General features: G+C 36.2%; 1 protein-coding gene across 24 annotated transcripts in view; it reads left to right on the forward strand.

Annotated features, from left to right (window-relative positions):
* Positions 1–27,011, forward strand: part of STAU2 (staufen double-stranded RNA binding protein 2) — a 312,861-nt gene that overhangs the window by 152,861 nt on the left and 132,989 nt on the right. For all 24 annotated transcript variants that reach the window (XM_045810157.2, XM_045810160.2, XM_087864805.1 and 21 more), the window contains one exon: positions 8,100–8,160. In XM_045810157.2, the coding sequence (XP_045666113.2) occupies positions 8,100–8,160 (61 nt within the window). The remainder of the gene's footprint in view (positions 1–8,099; positions 8,161–27,011) is intronic.

Genomic DNA, 27,011 nt, shown 5'->3' on the forward strand with positions numbered 1-27,011 from the left:
GAAAGTCATTCAGTCTTTAACCATTATACCGTAATGATTGTAGGTGTTTTTTTTTTATAGATAACTCTATATCAGATTGATATTTCCTTGTATTCCTGCTTTATTAAGAGATTGGGTTTTTTTACTTAATTATCAGTGCATTTTGAATTTTGCCAAATGCTTTCTCTGCATCTGTTGATATGTCATATAATTTTTCTGTTTAGTTTGTTGTAATGGTGAATTTCACTGATGGATTTTAAAAATTTATGATATATATAAATAACAAAAAGTTACCATTTTAACCATTTCTGGGTGAATATTTCAGTGTCATTAACTACATTCACAGTGATGTGCAGCCATCACTGCTCTCTGCTTCCAGAATGTTTTCATCATCCCAAATAGTAACTGTACACCATTAAACACTAACTCCTCATTCTTCCCTCTACTCAGCCACTGGTAATCACTGTTCTACTTTCTCTCTGAATTTGCCTTTTCTAGGAAGCTTCTGTAATTGGAATCATACAATATTTGTCCTTTTTTGTTGGGCTTATTTCATCTAGCATGTTTTCAGGGTTCATTCATGTTGTAGCATTTATAAGAATTTCATTCCGTTTAAAGCCTGAATAAATATTCCATTGTGTGGATATATCACGTTTTGTTTATCCATTCATCTGTTGATGGACATTTGGGTTATTTTCAACTTCTGGCTATTGTGAGTAATGCTGCTATGAACAATTGTGTACCAGTATCTATTTTAAGTCCCTACTTTCAGTGTTTGGAGTGTATACTTAGAAGTGGAATTGTTCAATCATATGGTAATTCTACATTTTATATTTTGAGGAATTGCCAAATTCTTTTCTGTAGTGGCTGTACTATTTCATATTCCCACCAGCAGTGTACAAGGATTCCAATTTCTCCACATCCTTGCTAACACTTGGGGAGGGGTGTATGTGTGTGTAGGTGTTTGTTTTTGTTTTGTCTTGTTTTTTTTAAATAATAGCCATCCTAATGGCTGTCAGGTGGCATTGATTGCTTTTTGAATCTTGAACTAAGCTTGCCTGACTGATCAACCCCAGTTGATCATGATGTATTGGCTATATTTTTAATGTATTTCTGGAATAGATTTGCTAGTATTTTTCAACGATTTTTATGGCTGCATGTGTAAGAGATACTGATTTGTATTTTTTGTTGTTGTAATACTGTTGTCTGGTTGTCGCATCAGCATCAGTGTAATGATCCTTATATAGTAAGTTTGGAATCTTGGAAGAGTTTGGTAATCTTTCTTCCTTAATTTTTGGGTGGAATTTACCAGTAGAGCCATCTGGGGAAGATTTCTCTTGTGGGAGGGTTTTAACTATAAGTTGAGTTTTAAAAAATAGATATAGGGCTCCTCAGGTATCTACTTCTGCTTGAGGGAACTTTCGCAGTTTGAATCTTTCAAGGAATTTCTCCATTTCTTCTAAGTGGTTGAATTTATTGATGTAGAATTGTTTACAACATTCTCCTCTTATCCTTCTAATAGCTACGGCATCTGTAGTGATAACTCCCTCTCTCATTCCTGCTGTTGGTAATTTGTCTTCTTTTTCTCCTGATCAGTCTGACTAGGAGTTTATTAATTTTTTTATCCATTCGAAACAACCAGGTTTTTTGTTTCATTGATTTTCTCTATTATTCTACTTTCCATTTTATTGATTTCTGCTCTTTATTTTATCCTTCCTTCACTGGCTTTGAATTTAATTTTCTATTCTTTTTTTCTAGTTTTGTAAACTATAAGCCAAGACTATGGATCTGAGAACTTTCTTCTTTTCTGATGTAATATTTGATGCTATATACTTCTCTTTAAGCACTGGTTTAGCTCTCTCCTACAGATTTTGACAAGTTGAGTTTTTATTTTCATTTAGTTCAAGGAAGGTTCTAATTTTCTTTTTGACTTCTTTCAAGTCTGTATTCGTTCTGATATTCTGTCTGCTGCTTTTATTGTTAGTGTCTCCAGTATGCCTATGGTATCAGGCACCCCCTGGGGAACTTGGAATGTATCCCCTGTGGATAAGGGGCGCTACTGTATTTTGAAAGATCTTGTTCCATTGTCTTTTGACTTATGTAGTTTTTGATGAGACATCTACTATAATTCTTACCTGCTCTTTCCTCTTCATGTATTTTTTTTCCCTTCGAAGGCTGTCAGAATTTTCCTTTTTCATTAGTTCTCAGCAGGTTGACTATGATATGTCTAAATATGATTTTTTTTCTTTTTTCCTTTATCCTTCTGCCCTATTCCCTGTCCTTCTTCTTTCCTTCCTCCCATCTCTTCCTTTTCTTCCTTTTCTTCCTTTCATCCCCTTTTTGTATTTTTCCTGCTTAGTGGTCTCTGAACATGGTATCTGTGTTTTGTTATAATTTGGCTACTTTGTTAGATTCTCAGCTATTATTTTTTTCAAATATTTCTTATTCTTTGTTTCCTCTCTTCTATGGAGTCTCCAGTTACACATTTGTTAGACCATTGGTATTGTTTTGTAGCTCCAGTATTTTTTGTTCCTTTTAATTTTTTACTTTTTTCCCCTTGTGCCTCAGTTTGAGTAATTTCTATTCATTTATCTGCCATTTTAGTGATTATTTCTTCATCTGTATCCACTTGTTAATAATGACATCAGCATCAATTTTCATCAGTGACTCTCCCCCAAGGTTTCCACTTGCTTTTGTTCTATGGTTTGTTTCTCTGCTTAGATTTCCTGTATGTTTATACATGTTGTCTGTCATTACATTACATATATTACATACATTTAATCTTCTAACCTGCTAATCATAGGTATCGTAAAATTTCTTTCTTGTAATTCTGATCTCTGGGTCATCTCTGGGTCCCGTTCTGTTGACTTCTTTATCCTTTGACAATGGGTAAGTCTTGCAGTTTTGAGTGTCTCATAATTTTTGAATAAATGTTAGACATTGTATATTGCGAAATCATGGAGGCTGAGTGAACAGTATTTATGTTGAGAGGCATGTCTCTTCTGTCAGACTGTTAGTGTGGAGCGTGGCATCAATCTTGGCAGCAGTTGAGCTCATTTTGAGTTTTGTTGTTGCTATCATCACTGCTGGCTTCAGATTCCTTCAACAGTGGTATGCTATTATCTATGCTTTGTGTCGGGTGAGGTTTGGGGACGATTTTCCCCTCAGTATTTCTGCTCTGCCCTCAGGTTTCAGCAGTCCCTCCTTCACTGTGCCAGGGGGTGAGGTGTATCTGTACGCTCTGTAGTCAGCTGTTCTGCTTATTACTTGATCATCAAGTATGGTGGGTGTGAGGACATAGTTCTTGATTTTCTTGCCCAGACTCATTCTCAAGCAGACTGTGTGCCTGGATCTCAGAGGTAGGTTTTTATCAATGTTTCTGCCTCCTTCTCCATGGTAGCCAAATTTTACTTTGGATCTGTGGGTGCTTCCTGCCTCCTTATCAGCATTTTTAGACCTCTGCTTTATATTGGTGCAGGGCCTTGCTTTCAGGAGTGTTTTCTACCCCTTTTTTTCAGGGGTACGTAGCTTTTGCTTCTACTGCTTTTCCAGGAACAGTGAGTCTTTGCCTAAACCTCTAGGGCAACAGAATCTTTTGTCTCTACCCCAGAGACAGTTGGGATTTGTTTCTCCCCTTTCTCTAGTGGCTTGAGCTTTTTGCTTTGTATGAGAAAAAAGTCAAGAGAAGTGTGTTAAAGTTCCATGCTTTCCTCTCAGTGGCAGACATTCACCAGCTGCATACCTGCCCCACTAAGAGAGGCTCTCTCTAATTTTCAGTTGTACCTCTGGTTGATTGTCCTCCTGAGTACTCAGGAGAGGCCCATGGAAAAGAGCTTTTGCCTGAGATCCTAGTTTTTCTAAACTGTTGTGTTAGCTCACACTCAGTCTTTTAGAATTTATTGGCATTTTTAAAAAGATTTTATTTATTTATTTATTTGAGAGAGAGAGAGAGAGGGCATGAGTTGAGGGAAGAGGGAGAGGGAGAAGTGGACTCCCCACTGAGCAGGGAGCCCAATGCAGGGCTCAGTCCCAGGACCCTGAGATCATGACCTGAGCTGAAGGCAGACTCTTAACTAACTGAGCCACCCAGGTGCCCCATAGAATTTATTGGCATTTTATCTACTTACTTCTCACTTGCATTTATAGCATTCATCTCTTCCTTCTTTGCTCTGCCAGTGTTGAAACACTTTGAGCCCTGCATCTCCTCGGAGGGGTTTGTCACTCTAGAATTCATTTCTCTTGTTTGTTTTACAATCTCAGATCTCTGATGGATTCAAGAGAAGTTAATGATTTTTTTACATTCTGTTGTGCTTTCTCATTGATACATTTCTACATTCTAAGAAAAAGTGGAACATTCTTTCCACCCCTTTAAAATACACTATTTTTACATCTTGATTTTCTTTTCCATTCATATGTTGAGGTTTCACTTATATTGTAGAGTTTATTCTACATCAAGACATAACTGGTCGGGCACCTGGGTGGCTCAGTCGGTTGGACATCTGCCTTCGGCTCAGATCATGATCCCAGGATCCTGGGATTGAGCCCCACATTGGGCTCCCTGCTTAGTGGGGAGCCTGCTTCTCCCTCTGCACCTCCTCCCTGCTTGTGCTCACTTTCTCTCTCTCTCAAATAAATAAAATCTTAAAAAAAAAAGACAAAACTGGCATGTGCTTCATTCTTTTTTTATATTTGATTATCATATTGGTCAAAGTAATACTGATACGTATAAAACGTCAAGATTTATTCAAGATTAATGGTATAAGTGCTCAAGATTTATGATAAAGAACCATGCTATTGGTTTATGATAAAATGCCCTGCTACTGGCCGTTTCTGCTTCCTTTTTCCAGAGGCAACCACTTGCCACGTGCTTCAGCTGTTTATTCTATTATTTTTCTGTTGTCGGTCACTCATATTGCTATTTCTACATTTTTCATTTTTAGATATTATCTGAGCTATGAAAAATGAAGACTTAACTCTCATATACATACTCCATGTGTATGCTTCTCTACATCTTTGTAACTTATCCCCAAACTCTCTTAAATGTAAATACATCATGTAATTTTTTAGTTCCTTTTTAAAGTCTTTCTTGGAGCTCTTTATTCTTCTCTTCTAATTTGGATTGATTAATAGGTCTGCTGAGCTAGTATTTTGGGTTCTTCTCTTAACCATTATTTTGAAAATTTCTTTTGTCTCTCTCCATCATTGAGTTGCCTGTTTTCCGGGTGGTTTCCTTGTTCTTGATTTACTTCCCTGTTTACATGGAGCACATACTTTAGTAGCTTGCATGTAGAAGATACTTGGGGAGCAAATATTTTCTGAGATCTTGTAGGTCTGAAATATCTTCGTATTTCCCATCTACTTAATTGATAGTCTTTCTGAGATCTAATTCTAAATTTGAAATAATATTTTCACAGATTTTTTTAAGGCATTCCACCATGTTTTCTGCCTCCTAAGGCCACTTTTGAAACTCCAAAGCCTTCTGATTCTTCAGCCTATAAATGAAACTTTTATGTTTTTGCCCTCTTGATGCTTTTCTGACTTTTTCTTTTCCTAGGAGTTTTGAAATTCATGGATGATTGGCTTGATGTGTGTATTCTTTGGTAAATTGTGTTGGGCATTTGGATTTCAATCTAGAAATTCATACACTTTAAAAGTGGGAAATTTCTTTTTTTTTTTTTTTTTAAAGATTTTATTTATTTATTCGACAGAGATAGAGACAGCCAATGAGAGAGGGAACACAAGCAGGGGGAGTGGGAGAGGAAGAAGCAGGCTCATAGCAGAAGAGCCTGATGTGGGGCTCGATCCCAGATCGCCGGGATCACGCCCTGAGCTGAAGGCAGACGCTTAACCGCTGTGCCACCCAGGCGCCCCTAAAAGTGGGAAATTTCTTATATTATTCCTTTGATAATTTCTTTCCCTCCATTTTTGCTATTGTTTCTTTCTAGGATACCTGCTGGTTTTACGGATGGTCTTCTGTGCCAGCCTGCCTGCCTCCCTTCCTTTCTTCTTCGCTTTCTTCCTTCTTCCTTACTTCTCTACTCTTGTTCTGTTTTCTAGATTTCTTTAACTGTGTCTTCCAGTCCTTCTTTGAAATTACTTACATTGGCAATTGTATTTTTTATTTCCCAGAGCTCTTCCTCATTCTCAGAATATTCCTTTTTATAGCCTCTTATTCTTGTTTAGTGGGTATAATATTTCTTCTGTGGCTCTGAGTACTTTAAAAAATGTTAATCTTTTTTGAAAGTTTTATTCTGTTCCCTTTGTTGTCTTTGCCATTCCTTGTGGTCAGAAACCTGGCTGTTTATTGTCTTCTGAGTCCAAAATGGGGAAGGGCACTGGGTGTCTTATCTTCCAGGATAAGTTTAGACTCCCATCTCCTTATTTGCACTGTGGCCTATCTGTCCCACTTACAGCTGTGCCCGGTGTTCAGAGTCTATCTGTTTTAGCCTTTCCTAAGAGGATACCTCTTAGGAAATCTGTCTTTTTGGGGTCAAAGAGGTGAGCTAGAGATTTCATAGCACTTTGAAAGACTTCCAGATAATCTTTCTGTTTTTAGGCCCTTCCAGGATTCATCTGTAGAGGTACCGAGTGTGCTGATTCCTGAGGCTTTTTGGGGTCCTGGGGACACAAATCAGTTTACTTTTTTGTAAGGTCTTTGTTGGCTTCTCATTCTTCAGACTGGGTCTGCTAGGTCAGTTACAACTTGTTTATCTGCTTTTCTGATTCCAGACTTTGATAGGCTTATCTCTTCTGCTGTTGAGTCCTTTCGTATTCTGTTTGGGGGTAGGTGGGCAGAAGAGAGGGGAAAAAGAGTTATGGATTATTGGATTATCAATTTAGAGATGTTGGTGGGGCGAGAGAGATTATTCCTTCTGTTCACTCTGTCATGTTTAAGCAGAAGTCTTACAAAAGCAGTTTTGTTAGTGTCGAGGTAGAAATCAGAGAGTTTTGGGATTCAGTTGAATGTGAAAAATTAGACAAAGGGCATATAATCTAATAAACTAACCTCGGTTATAAGTAGAATGAAAGGAGGAATGAAATGCTAAATTTATTACCAACTTCAGCTGATCCCTCACTTGCCTGAGAATCTGCATTCTTCTAACCTGCCTGCTCTTCTCTTCCCTAATGTGACTGACTTATTCCTTTCTCCACTTTCCTCAAACTTTTACCTCCCTCAGCAGCTTTCCTCTCATTCTGTGATCTCAGCTTCACAGAGAATGTATATGTGGGGTCTCCCCAGGTCTTCCATGGACACCCATCTGCATTTACGAGTGTTTATTCCTCCTCTGTCCTTTCACATTGGTACACTATTTGCTAGGATTGCATTTTGTGTTTATATCTGGAGTTTATTTATCCATTTCAGCTTTGACATCTGATAATGTAAATATAAAATGCTGATTATAATAGGAAGTACGACTTCCCCCCCCAGAGTACTTTATATCGATAATACCAGCTCCACACAAAGACAGCATAACCAGTTAATGTCACTTATTAGTTTGACCAAAATACATACTACTTCAAAATACTTTGGTTTCTCTGAATGTATTTTTATAAGAAACAGATCAAATCATCTGACAAAAGTCAGGATATTACAAGTTATACTTAAAGTTTGGGCTTAGTTTTCAATTTTTTGTATATATCATTAGCAATATTTCATGACCCTTGTCATAGAACTTTACAGAACAGACACAGTAATATTTCTGTTGTTAATTTGACCTCAGAAGCCATAAAGCTCTTTGAGTCACTTTAGCACTTGTGATGATTATTACTGTTTACTGTTTGAATAAGAATTGTTTACTTTTTAACCATTTAGATAGAGCTTATGTTGTATATAATACATGTATTGAATATGGGGCTATCTTGATTACTTAAATTGTGAATTTAGATGAACAGATAAAAGCAGAAGGAGACATAAGAATAGATTTGCATGTGGAAAAGGAAGAAATGATACTGTTCATATTAGTTACTTTTATATCCATGGTCCTGGGGTCAGAGAGGGATTGAAAATAAGCAGAATAATCACGTGAGAGTCCTTTGCCTTTGCTTAATTGATTAGTTAACTTTTTTCTTTTTGAATAAATCTGTTTCTCTGGATTTAAACAATTGACTTAATCTTTCAGACAGGGGAAAACAAAGGATGGAGTGGTCCAAAGGCTGGGTTTCCTGAACCAACAAATAACAGTAAGTTTTCACTTTCATGTTGGCTACACTTGGTGTTCGTCAGTGGTTCAGAGATTAGACTGGCACTGGATATTTATTGGATCTATTTGGGCTTGAGATATTGTGGGGAGACAAGGAAGTCATGGTGTTTGCTTTCCTGAGGCCGATGGAAGACACAAGCACTCATATTCTTAGCATGGTTTAGTCATTGCAAACAGAGTACCATTTACTCAATGTGGTGAGGATCTAATTTTTTAGAGCTGTTTTTATTGCAACATTCTTATAATATAAAAGAATCAAGAAAGTAAAGCAATTATCTGTAAGCCCATTATACTCTAAAATCACCTGTTTCAAGATGAAATCAGAGGGGGAGACAAACTGTAAGAGACTCTTAATCATAGGAAACAAACTGAGGGTTGCTGGAGGAGAAGGAGGTGGGAAATGGGGTAACTGGGTGATGGACGTTAAGGAGGACACGTGATGTGATGAGCAGTGGGTGTTACATAAGACTGATGAATCACTGAACTCTGTCTCTGAAACTAATGATATACTATATGTTAATTAATTGAATTTAAATAAAAAAATAAAATCAACTGTTTAACATTTCAGTATTTTTTAGGTACACATATTTATATAATTATAATATAGATGAAAGTTTGTACTGTGTTGTTTTCATTTAACACAGTAATAAGCATTTTTCACATTGTGCTGAGTTGTTAGAATTTTTAATATTTTATTAAAGTCACTAATTGAAATATGAGAAATGTGAGCAGTTTTATTCCAAATATAGTGTTATCAGACACTTGAAAATCCCTTCAGTTTATTTCTTTTCTCAAAGGTACACTGTTGAACTGTTATGCATTGGAAGCACGGGCTTCTTTCTTTAACTTCCTTCCACCTCTCCTAAAAAGCATCTGTTTTCCCTGATGGGACCATTTTACTGTAAATCAGTAAAACAAAATAGCCAGTCAGTGAAGACCCTATGAAATGAAGTCCTCAGTGAAGCCAAATTTATCTCATTTCTAACTCCATTTCTCTTCCTTATAACCCCTGGAAGCTGACTGAGCTGAAGGATGTAAATGATCGTAATGAAGAGTATTCTTTGATAGTAACAGCTTGTCTCCTGATGTATAATGAAATCAGTAACAAACTTTAGTCAGAGCATGCTTATGAGAATTGAATTCTTGGATCATCAAAACTAGCTTCTTGAAAAGAATATTTCAGTGACGTAATGGTATTCATGAGTTACTTTCTGGGAATAATTTAAATAATTTACTAGGACTCTGAGCCTTTGGTCTAAATATATAAGAATGATGAATGTGATAGGCTTAGCACATAGCCCCCCAAAAGGATGGAATCAGGTCAGGATTCTCAGAGAGTTTATGTTTAATTCCTTTGATTTTTGAATATATAGGTTTATAATTCCTTGGTAAGGGAATATAAAAAGCATTAAATTGATTTTAGTTTTTTGTAAAATACTTAGCATGGTACCTGTTTCCTAGTAAGTATGTAATAAATGTTAGATTTTCTTCCATGACTTCTCCCTCCCTTTTTAAATAAAAATTATATAATTCTATGTAGGCTTATAAAAAATTCCATTCTTACACTTGTATTTTTTTTAAAGATTTATTTATTTGAGCAGAGAGAGAGCAGGGGGGAGGGGCAGAGGGAGTGAGAATTTCAAGCAGACTCCCCACTGAGCGTGGAGCCTGACATGGGGTTCCATCTCACGACCCTGAGATCAGACCTGAGCTGAGACCAAGAGTCGACTCCCAACTGACAATGCCACCCAGGTGCCCCCCCATTCTTAACACTTTTAATCTGTCAGATGTTTTTTAATGTACCAAGTGACCAATGTGTATGTAGTTTATATCTGAATAGTTAACTTCAGACACTAGATAATTTTTCAAAGAATATAAACTTTATGCTTTTGGATATGGAAGTCAGATAGTTGTAACATGAAATCACATTATAGATAACCTGCAAACTCTCATTTAACAGCGATATTTTACCTCTTAGCTTTGATTTTTTTTTTTTTTTTATTTGCTAAGGGGCTTTGGAACTTATTTGCGAGTAGGGGAAGAGATAGAACAAAGAGGCCAGTGAGTTTCAGTGATCAGAAATGTGTTAAGAATGCATGAAAGATTTGCTTTAGGCATAATGTTAGAAGGGATAAAGCTATTTGGAGCCAGCTTGAAGTTTAACCAAACCATTAACACTTTAGAACTTCCTTCAGTGTCAAGTAGTTCAAATTGAGAATTTGAAAGAAGGATACGATCCCTCAGCCCTTCCAAACTGTGAGAGGTGAGAAAGCCGATGCCTGGGTTCTTCGCTCTGAACGCTGAGCGGTCTCCGCCTCAGGTTACCAAAGAGGATAACAACAGCCTTGCTCTGAAATGTAACCGTTCTACTCCCTGATGGCTAGTTTCCTCTAGTGACGCCCTAGTGTCCTCTGGAGCCAACTCGTAGCTACTTAAATACAACATTAGCAAAAAGTTAGTTTCTTAGTAATTGATCATTCAGGCGAGAATCCATTCCCTGAAAATTAAATTTGTATATTATTGTAACATTTATGTTAAATTCTTTTCTACTTAATTCCTTAAGTTTGAAATTCTGCCCTAAGCGGTTTCTGTCCCCTGAAGAATACCTGTGTTAAGAGTTTTGCAGGCAAAGATTAGAGTAGGCATCTCTTGGGATGGCGCATGTGGGGAAAGACAAGAATTTGAGGTTGCAAGTAAGTGCTGGCTGCCTCACTGGCCTATTTTCTGACCTTGAGCAACTCATTTCACGTCTTATATTCAGTGTGCTCTGTTAAGAGTTAGGCATACCAGTCTATCCCATTCCCCCAGGGATAGACTGGTGATGGGTAGTAAGGAGGGCACGTATTGCATGGTGCACTGGGTGTTATACACAACTAATGAATCATCGAACTTTACATCAGAAACCAGGGATGTACTGTATGGTGACTAACATAATATAATAAAAAGCATTAAAATAAAAAAAAAAGAGTTAGACATACCAGTTTATAATGCTGAGTATCTTTAATAATCTAGCATTTGTAAAATGATTAACCATCCTTGAATAACATCCAAAAAGGTAACATACTACTTTGTAAAAAGCAGAATGTTATCATAAAGTGACTCTCTACATTATTTTCTTTATTAAACTCTATATTACTTTACAAATTATAGTTAGCTAACCATTATTTGGATAAATATTATGAAATTAACTTGGAACCATAGTGTATAAAAATTAAAAGCAGGGAATGCAGAATTGGAAAGGAGAAAGAAAATTTTAACCTGGCATAGCTAGCACCTAGCTCTAAGTAGACAAAAAAGTTAATGTACACGTGCATTTAATTTTTGAAGTGGAAGATATTTTTTAAAGATTACAACTAAAAAATGGTTTAAATGGTTTTGCAAGTGATTGTGATTGCGTAGCCTGGCTCCTGGCTTGATTGCCTGCAGATCTAAAATATGGACCTAATTTTTGCATGCTTCTCAAGCTTTCTTGTACATTCATGCAGCAAAAGGTAGACTGACTGTTCTAAGTGTGTTTTTACCTTTTGAATCACTGTCATAGTCATGTTGAAGTACAAGAACACATAACTCTGTGATGTGAAGTTTGTGTTAAATTTAGCATGGGGCAATTTTATGCTTGGCATACACATAAAAAGCTAGATTTTTACAGATGAATGACTAACAAGTTTTTTTTTAAAGATCATGCATTTTAAAGATCTACTGACGGCTCATGGAAAACTTTGTAAAATATTTAGATACAGTCCAGTTGATAATATCTTTTATTTTGTATTCACATTCCATGTTTCTTATTAATAGAGGGTTTTACTTAAAAACAGGTTCATTGTTTCTTAAAGGTGAACTCTAGCTTAATTCAAAATTGGACTAAGCTCAAAGGTATTCGCTGGTATGTGCTGAATCCACCCACTAAAAGATTATTTGGAGGCATTTTTCACATAAATATTTTTCCGTTAACCTTTTAAAAAGTTTTATTTAGCCCCTGTGAAATATGCTGGCTCTTCTAGGTTCATTAGAGATGACCCAGGACAAATACTTTTGGGATGGGATAGAATTCTTATTGACCTTTTCCGTATCGTAGTTGACTTGCCAATATTTTTGTCACTCTTCTGTCATATCCGTATATTGTTAAACTCTATACATCCTGAAACCAGAAGGCCAAACCGTGCCAATGACATGACTTAAGGTAGATTGTAGGCTTGTTTCCCACATGCTGTGTGCCATATGTAGAACCTCTGCTTTTTCGTGTGGGTGTGGATGAGGGTTGTACTTTTAATTTTAAGATAACAGATTAATAGATTCTTTAAGTGTTTTGGGAGAGTTCCCTGAACAATTTACTTTTGTGCTTCCCGTAACAAAGCCACTTTGTAATGAGGCGATTAAGTTAGTTGGATTTAAATATTAAACTAAGTGAGCAAGTTAATTATTTATTTAGACATAAATACTATGTTGGACATCTAAGAGTGTAGCTGACTTGTAGCTATCTACTTTTAAAAGATTGTTAGGTTATTTGTGCCCTGGCTGATTGTCTTTGGATGAAGTCCTATCCCATAAATAGAGGGCTGTTTTAACTGAAGCATGTGGGGGCAACAAGACCTAAACATCCTCATTGCCTGTGCTCTTGCACCTGCTGAGACTGCAGGGGGAAATGCTGGTCCTCCCCTGAGTAAGGGAAGGAAGAGTCAAATGTTCAGGAATGATTCTCTCCTCTTTTTACATTGGTGGCTGTGTTGGACTTGCTGGAGTGGTGAGAAGCCTTTTTATTATTTGGACTGGGATTCTTTTGTCTTGCTCGTCTAATCTGGGGAGATGAGAAGCAGCATTAAGCTTGCTCCTGTTGTAGTGATACAACTTGAATTTGTAGTTAAAGGCCCATCCATGTATGGAAAAGAATCTGAAACTAGAATGTAAGTCCTTAATCAGATTAACACAGATAGTATATTTTTCTGACACATTCTCAGGAAAGATTGAATTTAAATTTTCATGAATTTAAAAACTTGTTTGACTCATATTTTTAGATAAAAAAAGATTCAGATACATCGTTTTTTAAAAAGGAAGCCATATGAGCAATTTAAAGATGCATTTATTGATTGCAGTATGAGAGTATTTTTTAAGTGTAAGAGCAGAGGGTGAAAGCATGAAGAAAAAAAGAGATGGATGTAAATACATAAAAACTAAAAGCGAATTCATGAAGCAGCCTAAGAAAATAAAAAGACAAATGATAAACAGCATAAATTGTAGCATATATAGCAACAGGATAAATAAACACAAAGGACACAAATAGGCTAATAATAATAAATTAAAAGGTAAACATCCCAATAGAGAAATGGCCAAAGGACTTAAGGAGACATTTTAAAAGAACACATTAAATCATGAAAAATTGCTCAGTAATCACGAAAGTGCAGATTAAAATAAATGTTAAATACTTTCTGATCCATAAAAATTGGCAAGGGTTTAAGAATAATAAATCCTGGGGTGCCTGGGTGATGCAGTCGTTAAACATCTGCCATCGGCTCAGGGTGTGATCCCAGCATTCTGGGATCGAGCCCCACATCAGGCTCCTCCGCTAGGAGCCTGCTTCTTCCTCTCCCACTCCCCCTGCTTGTGTTCCCTCTCTCGCTGGCTGTCTCTGTCAACTAAATAAATAAAATGTTAAAAAAAAAGAATAATAAATCCAAATGTTCAGGCAACAGGCACTCAGATACTGCTGGTAGGATTGTGCATTAGCATGGACTTTCTGAAGCAATAAGAATCCAAAGCTGAGGCACATTTCTTTCTAAAGCTTAACTAAAAGATAAGGAAAAATACAGAAATTTTTTTCCATAATAAACATATACTGGTTTTACAACCAGAAAAAAAGTGTGTGTGTATATGTGTGTATATATATATATATTTAAATTTTTATTTATTTGTCAGAGCACAAGTGGGGGGAGCAGCAGGCACAGGGAGAAGCAGCCTCCCTGTGAGTGAGGAGCCTGATGTGGGACTCTCCCAGGACCGTGGGATCATGACCTGAGCCAAAGGCAGCTGCTTAACTGACTGAGCCACCCAGGTGCCCACCCCAAAGAAGTATATTTAAAACACTCATGGGGCTGGGGTGCCTGGGTGGCTCAGATGTTTGGGCATTTGCCTTTGGCTCAGGTCGTGATCTCCAGGCCCTGGAATCGAGCCCCACGTTGGACTTCCAGTTCAGCGGGGAGTCTACTTCTCCCTTTCTGTCTGCCTTTTAATATTTGTTTATTTATTTTTAAAGAAAGAGAGCGGTGGGGAGGGGCAGAGGGAAAGAGAGAATCTCAAGCAGACTCTGTCCAGTGTGGGGCCCAACCCTGGGCTTGATCTCATGACTCTGAGATCATGACCTGAGACGAAATTGAGTTGGACAGTTAACCGACTCAGCCCAGGTGTCTCTCTCTTTTTTTTTTTTTTTTTAAGAAGAAGAGAATATGTATACTTTTCTAAAGTCTGAGTGAAATTTTAATTTTAGATATTTGTTCTGGAAATCTGAAGTATGTGCTCTTCTCAGAGCTCTTTGGGGATCTAAAGATATCTAAAACTATCATTTTCGTACTGGAAGAGGGCATATAATGCCACATAGGTGAAAGTCTCCCAGAGAGTGAAAGTTGAAGTATTAATATAGTTACTACTTAATTGATTTTCTCTGTTGTAAAAGAAACTCTACAATAAGCAGAAGGAGAAAATCAGGTAAATGCTCATAATTACTTATTCATCAGCTTGTCTGGAAAGATGGAGTTTTATAAATCCAGTGCAGTGTATTACAATTTGCCAAGAAATGTTAAACTTGTGTGTTATCATCTTTAAAGAAAATATACAACTTGACACATAAAGTATTTAACACATTAAAATTATGAAGATGATAATACAATAAACATTTGTAAACCCACCACTCAATTTAAGAATCAGAACATTACCAATATCCTCACATCCACATTTTCCTCTTTCGTATCCCTTGGCCTCCCACGCCTCTCCACAACAGAGGTGACCACTCTGTCTGGATTTTATATGCAGTCCCTTTACCCTTTATTCCATAGTTTCACCAAATAAGTATGAATCCTTAATAATATTATTTGTTTAGTTTCACTGCTTTTTTTCTTTTTAACTTTAGGAAAATGGCATTTCTTTCTAAATCTTCCTTAGAAAGAAAATTACTGTTTTCTAAAGCTTTTTCCTTCCACTTATTATAATTTGAGATTAATTTATTACATTATAGTATTTCATCCATTATGTGTATTGATCCACATTTGAGTTATTTTCAGGATTTTATTATTATAAACATATAGCTATGAACATTTTTGAGCCTTTCTACTGGTGCACGTGTCTAAGAGTTTTGGGGAACACACCTGGCAGTGGAATTTATATATTATAATGCATATGTACATTCAGATTTACAGAAACACTGGTTGCTCTGCAGTGGGAGAGCCTGAGAGCCCCTCAGAGTATCTAGTTCTCCATGCTGCTAGAAATAGACATTTAAAAAATCTTTTACCCTTGATTTCATTTTTGGTGATGAATTTAGTTGAAGTTTAGTTCCAATTCAACTATATCATTTAATCTTCTTTTTCTTTTTTTTTTAGTTTTTTCAATTGATAAAAATAAATAATGCAAAAAAAGTGAAAAATCTCCCCCACTCTTGTTCTCACTCGCAGAATTTTTACCCTGTTTCCCAAGCAAGTTAACTTATGTTTGGTTAGTTTCTCTTGTACTGTTCCAGAATCTTTTTATACATACACAAGCAAATTCAAGTATATATTATTATATCCCCTAGCATTCCAGACACACTGTTGTACAATTTTCTCTTCTCACTTAACAAAATGTGCTGAAGAGCCTTTCGTATTGATATGCTTAGGACTTTATTATTATTTAACCAGTTTCTAACTGATGGGCGTTTTGATTGTTTACATTATTTTTCTATTATAAATTATCCTGCTGTGTAAAACCTCATACATATATCATTTTACATGTATGTTAGTATATTTGTTGGGCAAATTCCTACAAGTGGAATTACTAAGTCAACGAATATGAACACGTATAATTTTGATAGTGTAGCCCGGTTATACTCAGTAGAGATTTAAAAATTTACATTCCTACCAGCGGTATATGAGATTTCCTGTTTCCCTACAGCTTTAGAAACACAGTGTGCTGTCAAACTTCTGGATCTGTGCCAATCTGATAGTTGAAATATGGTATTCAGTGTAGTTTTACTTTCCATTTCTCCTATTGTTAATGAAATTACTTAGATTAACTATATTTTTATGTGTTTATGAGCCATTTCTATACTTTTTATGTCAGTGACGTAGTTATAACTAGTGCTCATTTTAAAGTTAGATTGTTGGTCTTTTATTCTTTCTATTTGATAAGAGAGTGTGTGTATATATGCCTTTATAATATGACTTGCCAGTATTTTTCAAGTTCTGTTTATGGTGAAATCTTTTGAAGTTTGGTTTTCTTTTTAGTATATTTGCATGGTCTTTCTTTTATAATCCATATAGCACTTGTAACCTTAACGTAGTTAATAATGCCTTCCCCACTGTGAAACTGTAAAAAAATTCTCTTACATTATCTTCTGTAACTTATTTATAGTTTCAATTTTTTTTTTTTTTTGTCTTTAAATCTGTGATCCATCTGGGAATATACTGCAAGTATGGCTTCAACTTTAATCCCCACAGCATTGAAACTTTACTGTTGTCATATACTAAGATTCTGTATTTGGTTTTCTTCTGGACTGTCTATTCCCTTCTCTTCATCTGACTATTCATGCACCAGTTTTAATCATTGTGTCTTTATTGTGTTTTTACATGAATCAGTTGAAAGCTCTGTTTATTTAAAACAAATATGAAGGGAGAAGTGCTCGGTCCATGATCTTTTAGCACATACTACATGAAGTACATGTAATTAAAAGATAAAAATCCCCTTGACATGAGAAGAGGAGTAACGGTAGTCAGAACATTGACTAATAAAGGAAGCAACAGGCAACTGTATGCTTGAGGGCTGTTAGGTTTAAGATTCAGTAAAGCATTGGTGACAGTCTCCCTAAAACTTCTGCATATAACGGACATAGCATCTATTCTTCCATTTATTCAGAAAGTGTCTATTGACAGCATTGTACTATTTATGGTATTATTGGTGATTGCAATAAAAGTTTTAAAAGTTGAAACTGCTTCTTGGAAAGCTAATCAATGTAAAAGATAAACATGGTTCACCACCTCTCCCCAAGGGACAAGGAGGAAAACTTAAAAAATAAGTGTAATCTGGGAGAAAAAAATAATTGTTTTGATTTAAAAAGTAAATCATGAGAGCACAGTGGCTGACATTGTGGTTTCATTGGAACAAATGAAAAATATACTTTTATCCCTACTGTACTGATTGTGTTAGATGTCATGTAGACCTGTGCTTCTCAGCGTGGTGTTGCTCTACTCAGTGTAATAATAGGTGTCATTATTGGCATTTCAGCAACCTAATAGAAATATTGCATTCATTCTTAGTAGATTTATTGCTTTGTGTTAGAAATATATCTCTGAATTCCTATCTCAAGTTGTTCTGAATCTCAGATTGGCAGTCTTTGGTAGAAGAAACCAGAAGATGATTTATTATTCCTAAATAAATACAATCTGTCTGAAAGGCAGATCCTTGAGATATGGTTTGCATAGAAGAAAAACAATACAAGCAGTCCGAAGTGTGAAAAGTTTGGAGAATGTCCAACCTCTCATTTTACAAACAGGATAATTGAGGCTTGGGTGGTTTATTAATTTGCTTGAGGGACAGTTAAGTTAGGTGGAGGTAGTAAAGACTTGAACTTGTGTCTTTTGATTCTGAGGTCCACCTTTGCCACTACACAACATACTTATTTCCGTATATATTACTTGCTGATAGTTAAGAAAAACTGAGTAATGCTTTTTCTAAGATATTCCACTAAAATTAAGTTTGCGTTTTCTTGAAAGAATATTTTGTATATCAGAATCTTTTTTAAAAAACATTTAGGATGTTTCATAACATGGAAGATGTCCAAACTATTGTTTCAGATACCAGTTTGATATTTGGGTGGATCATGTAAAAACACTAAAATGGCTGAGAAAGCATGTGAAATGTTTATTTTAACAATGGAACAGACATCTGCATTACATGATTTTTCTTAAGACAAAAAACTTTAGTAATAGTCCATTTTTAAAAACACTCAACAGGCTTTTTGGGTGATGTTATTCAAGTGTATTGTTTTATTCCAAGCTTTCTGGTTTGTGTTAAGATGATTCATAGGCTTTTAGAGCTGAAAGAGATTTTCAAGTTCCTCTAGTCTAATTCATTTTACAGATCAAGAAAGCAAGGTAAAGAGGCTAACTGCTGCTGCAATTCAAACTCAGATAGGGAGGCTTCAGTCTAGTACATTTACTACCATACTACTGTCTTGTCGTTGTTAACTTTGTGCTAATACAGAATGTCAGACTTTTTAAAAATTTGCTGTTTTTTAAAAAAGACTTTTTAAAGCAGCTTTAGTTTTTATGACAAAATTGAGAAGAAGTACAGAGATTTCCCATATATCCTCCATCCCCACACATGCACAGCCTTCCCCGTTGTCACTGTCACTCACCGAAATGGTTCATTTGTCACAAAGGATGAACCTACATTGACACATCATAATCACTCAAAGTCCGTAGTTTACTGTAGGGTTCATTCATTGTGTTGTACATTTTATAGGTTTGGACAGATGTCTGATGGTATATATCCATCATTATAATATCATACAGAATATTTTCACTGCCCTAAAAGTCCTCTATGCTCTGCCTGTTCATCTCTTCCTCTTTCCCCCAACACAGACAACCACTGATCTTTTTACTGTCTATAGTTTTTCCTTTTCCAGAGTATCATCAGTTGGAGTCATAGATACATATTCTTTTAAGATTGACTTCTTTCACATACGAATAAGCATTTAAGATTCTTCCATGTCTTTTCATGACTTAATAGGTCATTTTTTAAATTTTTTTAAGATTTTAAAAATTTATTTGACAGAGATACAGTGAGAGAGGGAACACAAGCAGGGGGAGTAGGAGTGGGAGAGGGAGAAGCAGGCTTCCCTCTGAGTAGGGAGTCCTATGTGGGGCTTGATCCCAGGACCCTGGGAACATGACCTGAGCCTAAGGCAGGGTCTTAACGACTGAGCCACCCAGGTGCCCCAGATAGGTCATTTCTTTGTAGTGCTGAATAGTATTCCGTTGTCTGGCTGTATCAGAGTTTTTTATCCATTCACCTTCCGAGGGACATCTTGGTTGCTTTTATGAGTAATTATGAGTAAAGCTGCTGTGAACATCTATGTGCAGGTTTTTGTGTGGACATAGTTTTTAACTCCTTTGAATAAATACCAAGAAGCACAATTGCTGGATTGTGTGGTAAGAGTACTGTCTTCCAGGGTGGCTGTACCATTTTGCATTTGCACCAGTAATGAATGGGAGTTCCTGTAACTGCATGTCCATATCAGCTTTTAGCAGTAGTGTCAGTATTCTGGATTTTGACCATTCTAATAGGTGTGTAGTGGTATCTCATTTTTTATTTTTATTTGTATTTCCTCTGATGTGGGGCATCTTTTTACATGGTTATTTGCCATATATATTTTTTATTCTTTTTTTTTTTTCATCTGTATATCTTCTTTGGTGAGGTGTCTGTTAGCGTCTTTGGCCCATTTTTAATTGGGTTGTTTGTTATCTTATTGTTGAGTTTTTAGAGTTCTTTGTATATTTTGGATAATAGTCCTTCATCAGATGTATACTTTGCAAATACTTTCTCCCAGTCTGTGACTTGTCATATGATTCTCTTACTGTTGTCTTTTTTTTTTTTTAGAGCAGAAGTTTTTAATTTTAATGAAGTCTAGCTTATCAATTGTTTTTTCATGGATCTTGTCTTAACATTTTATAACTACAAAAGCATTACCACACCCAAGGTCATATAGATTTTCTCCTATATTATCTTCTGGAAGTTTATTAATTTTTCATTTTACATTTGAGTCTGCTGCTTTTGTGAAAGGTATATGTATCTAGATTAATTTTTGTATGCATGGATATCCAGTTGTTCCAACACTATTTGACAGTTGAAGAGATTGTCTTTGCTCCACTGTACAACCTTTGTTTCTTTGTCAAAAATGAATTGACTTTACTTATGGGGTTGTATTTCTGGGCTCTCTGTTTTCTTTCTTTGATCTGTTTGTTCTTTTGCCGATATCACATTATCTTGATCACTGTAGCTCTATAGTGAGTCTTGAAATTGGGTAGCGTCAGTCCTCCAATTTTGTTCTTCACCTTCAGTATTGTGTTGGCTGTTCTGGGGCTCTTGCCTCTCCATACAAATTTTAGAATCAGTTTGTCAGCATTCATAAGTAACTTGTTGGGATTTTGATTGTGATAGCATTGAATCTATATGTCAAGTTAGGAAAAACTCACATACTGACACTATTGAGTCTTCCAATCCATGAACATGGAATATCTCTCCATTTGTTTAGTTCTCTTTGATTTTGTTCATCTGAGTTTTATAGCTTTCTTCATATAAATGTTGTACATATTTTATTAAAGTTATACCTAAGAATTTCATTTTTTGGGTGCTAATGTAAATGGTATTGTTTTTAATTTCAAATTCCACTTGTTCACTATTGGAATATGGGATGTTTACTTTTTTTATCTTATTTAAATTTAATTGGTTAACATATAGTGTGTCATTAATTTCAGATGTAGAGTTCAGTTATTCATCAGTTGCCTATAACACCCAGTGCTCATCACATCATATGCCCTCAAATGCCCATCACCCATTTACCCCATCCCCCCACCCACCTCCCATTTACTATTTTTAAATTAAATTTTATCATTTTTTAATTGTGACTAAAAGCATGTTATACATGAGATCTGCCCTTTCAACAAATTTTTAAATGCACAGTATAGTATTGTTAACTGTAGGCATAATGTCGTAGAGCAAATCTCTAGAACTTTTTCATCGTGCATGACTGAAGCTTTGTATTCATTAAACAGCAACTCCCCATTTTCCCTTCTTTCCAGTGCTTGGCAGTGACCATTCTACTTTCTGTTTTCTGTAAGTTTGGCTACTTGGTAGATATCTCATATATGTGGGATCATGTAGTATTTGCCCTTCTGTGTCTGGCTTATGTCACTTAGCATAATGTTCTCAAGGTTCATGCATGTTATTACATATGACAGGATTTCCTTCTTTTTTATGGCTAAATAATATATATATATATATATATATATACACACACACCATTCTTTATCCATTCATCCATTGATGGACATTAGATTATTTCTACTTCTTTGCTGTTGTGAATAAAGCAGCAGTGAACATTAGAGTGCAAAGTCTCTTTGAGATCTTGTTTTCAGTTCTTTTGAATAAATACTCAGAAGTGGTGCTTCTATTTCATGTGGTAGTTCTTTTTATAATTTTTTGAGGTATCTCCATACTGTTTTCCATAATGGCTGCACTATTTTACATTCCCACTAACAGTGTACAAGAGTTCAGATTTCTCCCTCATCGATATTTGCCCTTTTTTTTTTTTTTTTAAGTAATGGCCATCCTACCAGGTGTGAGATGATATTTCATTAACATTTTGGTTAGCATTTCTTTGATCATTAGTGATGTCAAGCATCTTTTCATATACCTCTTAACCATTCATATGTCTTCTTTGGAAAAATGTCTATTCAAGTTCTTTCTTTGCACATTTTAAAAACCAGATTATTAATCTTTTTGTTGTTGAGTTGTAGGAGTTCTTTATATATTTTGAGTATTTTACCCCCTTAAAGATACATGGTTTGCAGATATTTTCTCCCATCCCTTAAGCTGCCTTTTCACTCTGTTGATGGTTTCCTTTTCTGTACAGAAGATTTTTAGTTTGATATAGTCCCAGTTGGTCTATTTTTGCATTTTTTGCCTCTGCTTTTGGTATCATATCTAGAAATCATTGCCTAGACCGATGTTATGAAACTACCCTTCATTTTCTTCTGGGGGTTTTATGTTTAAATCTTTAATCCACTTGGAGTTGATTTTTTTGTGTGTGTATGGTGTAAAATAAGAGTCCAGTTTCATTCCTTTGGTTGTGGATATCCAGTTTGCCCAACACCATTTGTTGAAGATGCTGTCTTTTCCCCATGGTGTAGTTTTGATACCATTGTCAAAGATCACTTGATGATATGTGTGTGGATTTATTTCTGGGCTTTCTGTTGTGTTCCATTGGTCTATTTTTATGCCAGCACCCAGTGTTTTGATTACTTTAGCTTTGTAATGTTTCAGAATCAGTAAGTGTGGTGCCTTCAGCTTGATTCTTCTTTCTCTAGATTGATTTGCCTATCTTGTAGTTCCATATGAATTTTAGGATTTTTTTTTCTGTAAAAAATGCCAGTGGTATTTAAGTAAGGATTGCATCAGATCTGTAGATTGTTTCAGCAGTATGGACATTTTTTTTTTTTTAAAGATTTTATTTATTTATTCGACAGAGAGACAGCCAGCGAGAGAGGGAACACAAGCAGGGAGAGTGGGAGAGGAAGAAGCAGGCTCATAGCAGAGGAGCCTGATGTGGGGCTCGATCCCATAACGCCGGGATCACGCCCTGAGCCGAAGGCAGACGCTTAACCGCTGTGCCACCCAGGCGCCAGTATGGACATTTTAATAATATTAAATTTCATAATCCACGAGCATAGGCTCTCTTTTCAATTATTTGTGTCTTCTTTAATCCTTTTAGCAGTGTTTTATAATTAACAGTGTACAAATTTTCACCTCCTTGGTTAAGAGAATTTCTAAGTATTGTATTTTTTGATGCTATTGTAAATGGATTTTTTTCCTAGTATCTTTTTCAGATAGCTCGTATAGAAATGCAGCTGATTTTTGTGTGTTGACTGTATGTCCTGCTACTTTGCTGTGTTTATGTATTAGTTCTAACAGTTTGTTTGCGGAATCTCTTGTGTTTTCTGCATGTGAGATCATATAATCTGTGGACAGACATAATTTTACTTCTTTGTTTACAGTTTGAATGCTTTCTATTTCTTTTTCTTGCCCAGTTCCTCTGGTTAGAACTTCCGGTACTTATTGAATAGATGTGTCAAAAATGAGGATCCTTGTCTTGTTCCTATTCTTAGATGAAAAGCTGGACTATATTCGTGAAGTCTTTTTCTCTTGCAGTATGAAACCTCTGATGTCCCCTCTCAGAGGAAGGAGTCTTCAACATGTACAAGGTCAAATGGAATGACAGTGAATTTAGTAGGGTTCTGTTTTGTTCTCTGTCTGATCTCTGTTAAGTTTTCTGCATTTGTTGATTTAACACTCAGCTGCTGGATTCCACTAATTGCTGGCTATAGCCCTATTGTTTTCTTGGGGCATAAATTGCAGCCATTCCGATCCAATTAAGTTTGGATCCCTTTTCAGAATAGTTTCTGAGGCCAGTATTTCAGGTTTTGACCCCAAGAACACTCTTCTTGGCTGTCTCTTTCCCTGGTTCTTTCTGGGAAAGTGACACAGGTTTGCAGTGTAGCTTCCTGCTGTTTTCACGAAGTTAGCAGACTCCTGTGAATTGCTAACCACCAAAATCTCCAGTGTTTTCAAGAGTGCCCTTAGGCTTAAACTTCCCCACAATCCATTTCAAATAAAGTCATTTCCTTTGGGAGAGCTTACAGCTCTGTTCTTATGGACTACCTCATCCCCTGGGCATAATTTCTGAGTCAATGCTCTGGAGTGGGAATGGGGACAGTGGTCACTTCTCTGAGAGTGACACCCCTGCTTTATGACCAGAGTGTTGGGCAGGGGAGGTAAGCTCTGTTGCTCTTGGCTTGCCTTTCCTGACATGAACCTCCCTCCTCTGAGCAAGCTGAGGAGAGGGGTGTCAGTTCCCAAGTTTTTTCAGCCTGCTGTGCTTGTGTAGAGCCTTCACTGTATGAGTGGTAGCTGGATGGAAGAAGAGGTTGCCCAACTTCATGGCTGTATATATGAGGAATAGGTTTTGCAGCTTGGAGCTGGGGGAAATGAGCTATTTTAGTAGTCTTCCCTTTCTGGTGAAATGCCATATTTCTTGACAGGAGATTGAGGAGAAAGAGAGGCCCCATCAACGTCTTCTTAGCTGCTTATGGGGAAGGAAATGAGTGATGGCTCAAGTGCCATTGATTCTTGTTCTTACTGAGATTTGTTAGATTTTCTTGATTAATGACTCAGTGTAATGACTTCTGATGCAAAACCTGGAGTTAGGCTAAATGTCACGGGTTAAGGGCATGGTCTCTACAAGACTGACCTCACTTCAGATACCAGCTGCTATTGGAGGGTTTCTAGGGCCAATCCCACTTCTGACCAACTGTTCGTAAATTCAAGGCTTCTCATGACTCTTTAGATTTGATAATTCACTAGAATGATTTACAGAATCCAGGAAGGTCCTATACCTAAGATTACAATATTGGTGTAGCAAAAAGGATACAAATCAGAACCAGCCAAGAGACGTATAGGGTGAGATCTGGGAGGCTCCCAAACACAAAGCTTCTGGTGTCCTTTTCCCAGGAAGTCAGGATGCATCATCCTCCCTACACATGATGTGTAATATGCACAGAGTATTGCCAACCAGGGGGGCTCCCTCAAGTTTCTAGAGTTGCCCAGAATTTTTATGAGTTTTCATTTTATAGGCATAACTGATTAAATCATTCATTGGCCATGAAGTTGATACCAGTCTCCAACTCTCTTCCTCTTCTCAGAAATTGGGCTGATATCATTTGATTCAAAGCTCCAACCATCTAATCACATAGTTGGTCTTTCTGCATGGCCATCACCCATCTTGAATCATTTTGTTAGCATAAACTCTGATGTGGTCCAGTGGGTCCCCCATGAATAACAAAGACACTCCTATCACTCAGGAAATTCCAGAGATTTAGAGGCTACCTCCTAAGAACTGGGGACAGTCCAGCCAAATTTTTTATTACATGGGAAAATGTCTTATTTGCTGTATGCACTTAGAACAATGTCCAGAAACTTAAAAAAGTTTTTTAAAATTAATACTCTTCAGTTATGGTTGTTTGATAGGTGTGGGTTAATAGATCTCCTCATGTCATCTTTTGGAAATAGAATGCCCTACTCTTTTTTGATTAATATTTATAAGATATACCTTTTTTCCTTTTCCTTTTAACTTGCCTATATTATAATACTTGAAGTTTCTTTTAGACAGCATGTAATTGGGTCATATTTTTAATCTACTCTGTCAATCTCCTTATAATTCATATATTTAGGTCATTTATATTTAATGTAATTATTGGTATGTTAGGGTTTCAGTCTGCCATTTTATTTTTCCTATTTGTTCTTTTTTGTTGTTGTTTTCTTTTTTTCTTGCCTCCTATGGGTTACTTGATCACTCTTTGGAATTCCAGTTTGATTAGACTGTTTTTGAGTGTATCTCATATAGCTTTCTTAGTGGTTACCTTAGGTACTATATATATAAAACTTATCATAATGTCAGTTTACTGATATTGTTATTTTACACTTTCTAATAAAATATAGAAATCTTACCTCCCTTTTTATCCATTTACCTTTCTTGTTCATAATTGTCTTAAGTGTTTCCTCTATATACATACATACGTACGTACATACGTACATTTATTTATTTGGTAGGCTCCACATCCAACGTGGGGCTTGAACTCATGGCCCTGGCATTGAGAGTCACATGCTCTACTGTCTGCGCCAGGCACCCAACCAAGCACCCCTCCTCTATATACATTTAGACTGACATCAGATAGAAGTATAATTTTTGCTTTGTCTGGAAAACATAATTCAAAAATCAACCCAAGAAGAGAAATTCTAGTATTTTTACCCATATTATTGCTTAGAAGATGTTTCTTCTTCCTTCTCTGTGTTCTGTGGTTCCTTCTCTTTTTGTTTCTTTTCTAGAAACTAGAGGATTTGGTGTAGCCATTCTTTTAGCATGAGTTTACTGATGAAAATTGTCTTAGTTTTCCTGTATCTGAGGATGTTTCATTATCCCCTTCATTCTTAAAGTATATTTTTGCCGGTTATGGAATTCTGGGTCAATAGTACTTCCACTCCCCTCCCCCTCAGTACTTGATAAATATTGTGCTATTTCCTTTTGGCACCCATGGTTTGGGATGAGATTCCACTGTCATTTGAATTGTTTTTCTCAGGTTAGGTTTTGCTTTTTTCTGACTGCTTTCAAGATTATTTTTCTTTGTCTTTAGTTTTTGGAAGCTTAATTATGATGTGTTTTTTGTGGATTTTGTTATGTTTATCCCACTTGGTGTTCACACAGCATTTTGAATCTGTGAGGTTTATGACTCTTCAATTTGGGGCATTTTCAGTCATTATTTCTCCAGTTCTTTTTCAGCCCCACCCTCTTCCTAAAATCTAAGCACAGATTTTAGATCTTCTGTTATAGTCTCACTGATCCTTGAGGTATTCATTTTTTTTACTCTGTTGTTCATATTGGGTAATTTCCATCTTTTTAACTTTCTCTTCACTAAATTTTTCTTCTGTTCCTTCCATTGCCTGGGTGGCTCAGTCGTTAAGCGTCTGCCTTCAGCTCAGGGCGTGATCCCAGCATTCTGGGATCGAGCCCCACATCAGGCTCCTCCGCTGGGAGCCTGCTTCTTCCTCTCCCACTCCCCCTGCCTGTGTTCCCTCTCTCACTGGCTATCTCTCTCTGTCAAATAAATAAATAAATAAATAAAATCTTTAAAAAAAAAAAAAGAAACCATCCACTAAGATTTTTATTTCAATTATTGTGTATTTTAGTTCCAAAATTATCATTTGGTTCTTCTTTTTATCTTCTGTTTCTTTGCTGAAATTTTCTATTTGCCAAAGCTT

This window comes from Ursus americanus, chromosome 9 (assembly GCF_024610735.1).
Source record: "Ursus americanus isolate L20-20 chromosome 9, mUrsAme1.1.p, whole genome shotgun sequence".
Lineage (NCBI taxonomy): Eukaryota > Metazoa > Chordata > Mammalia > Carnivora > Ursidae > Ursus > Ursus americanus.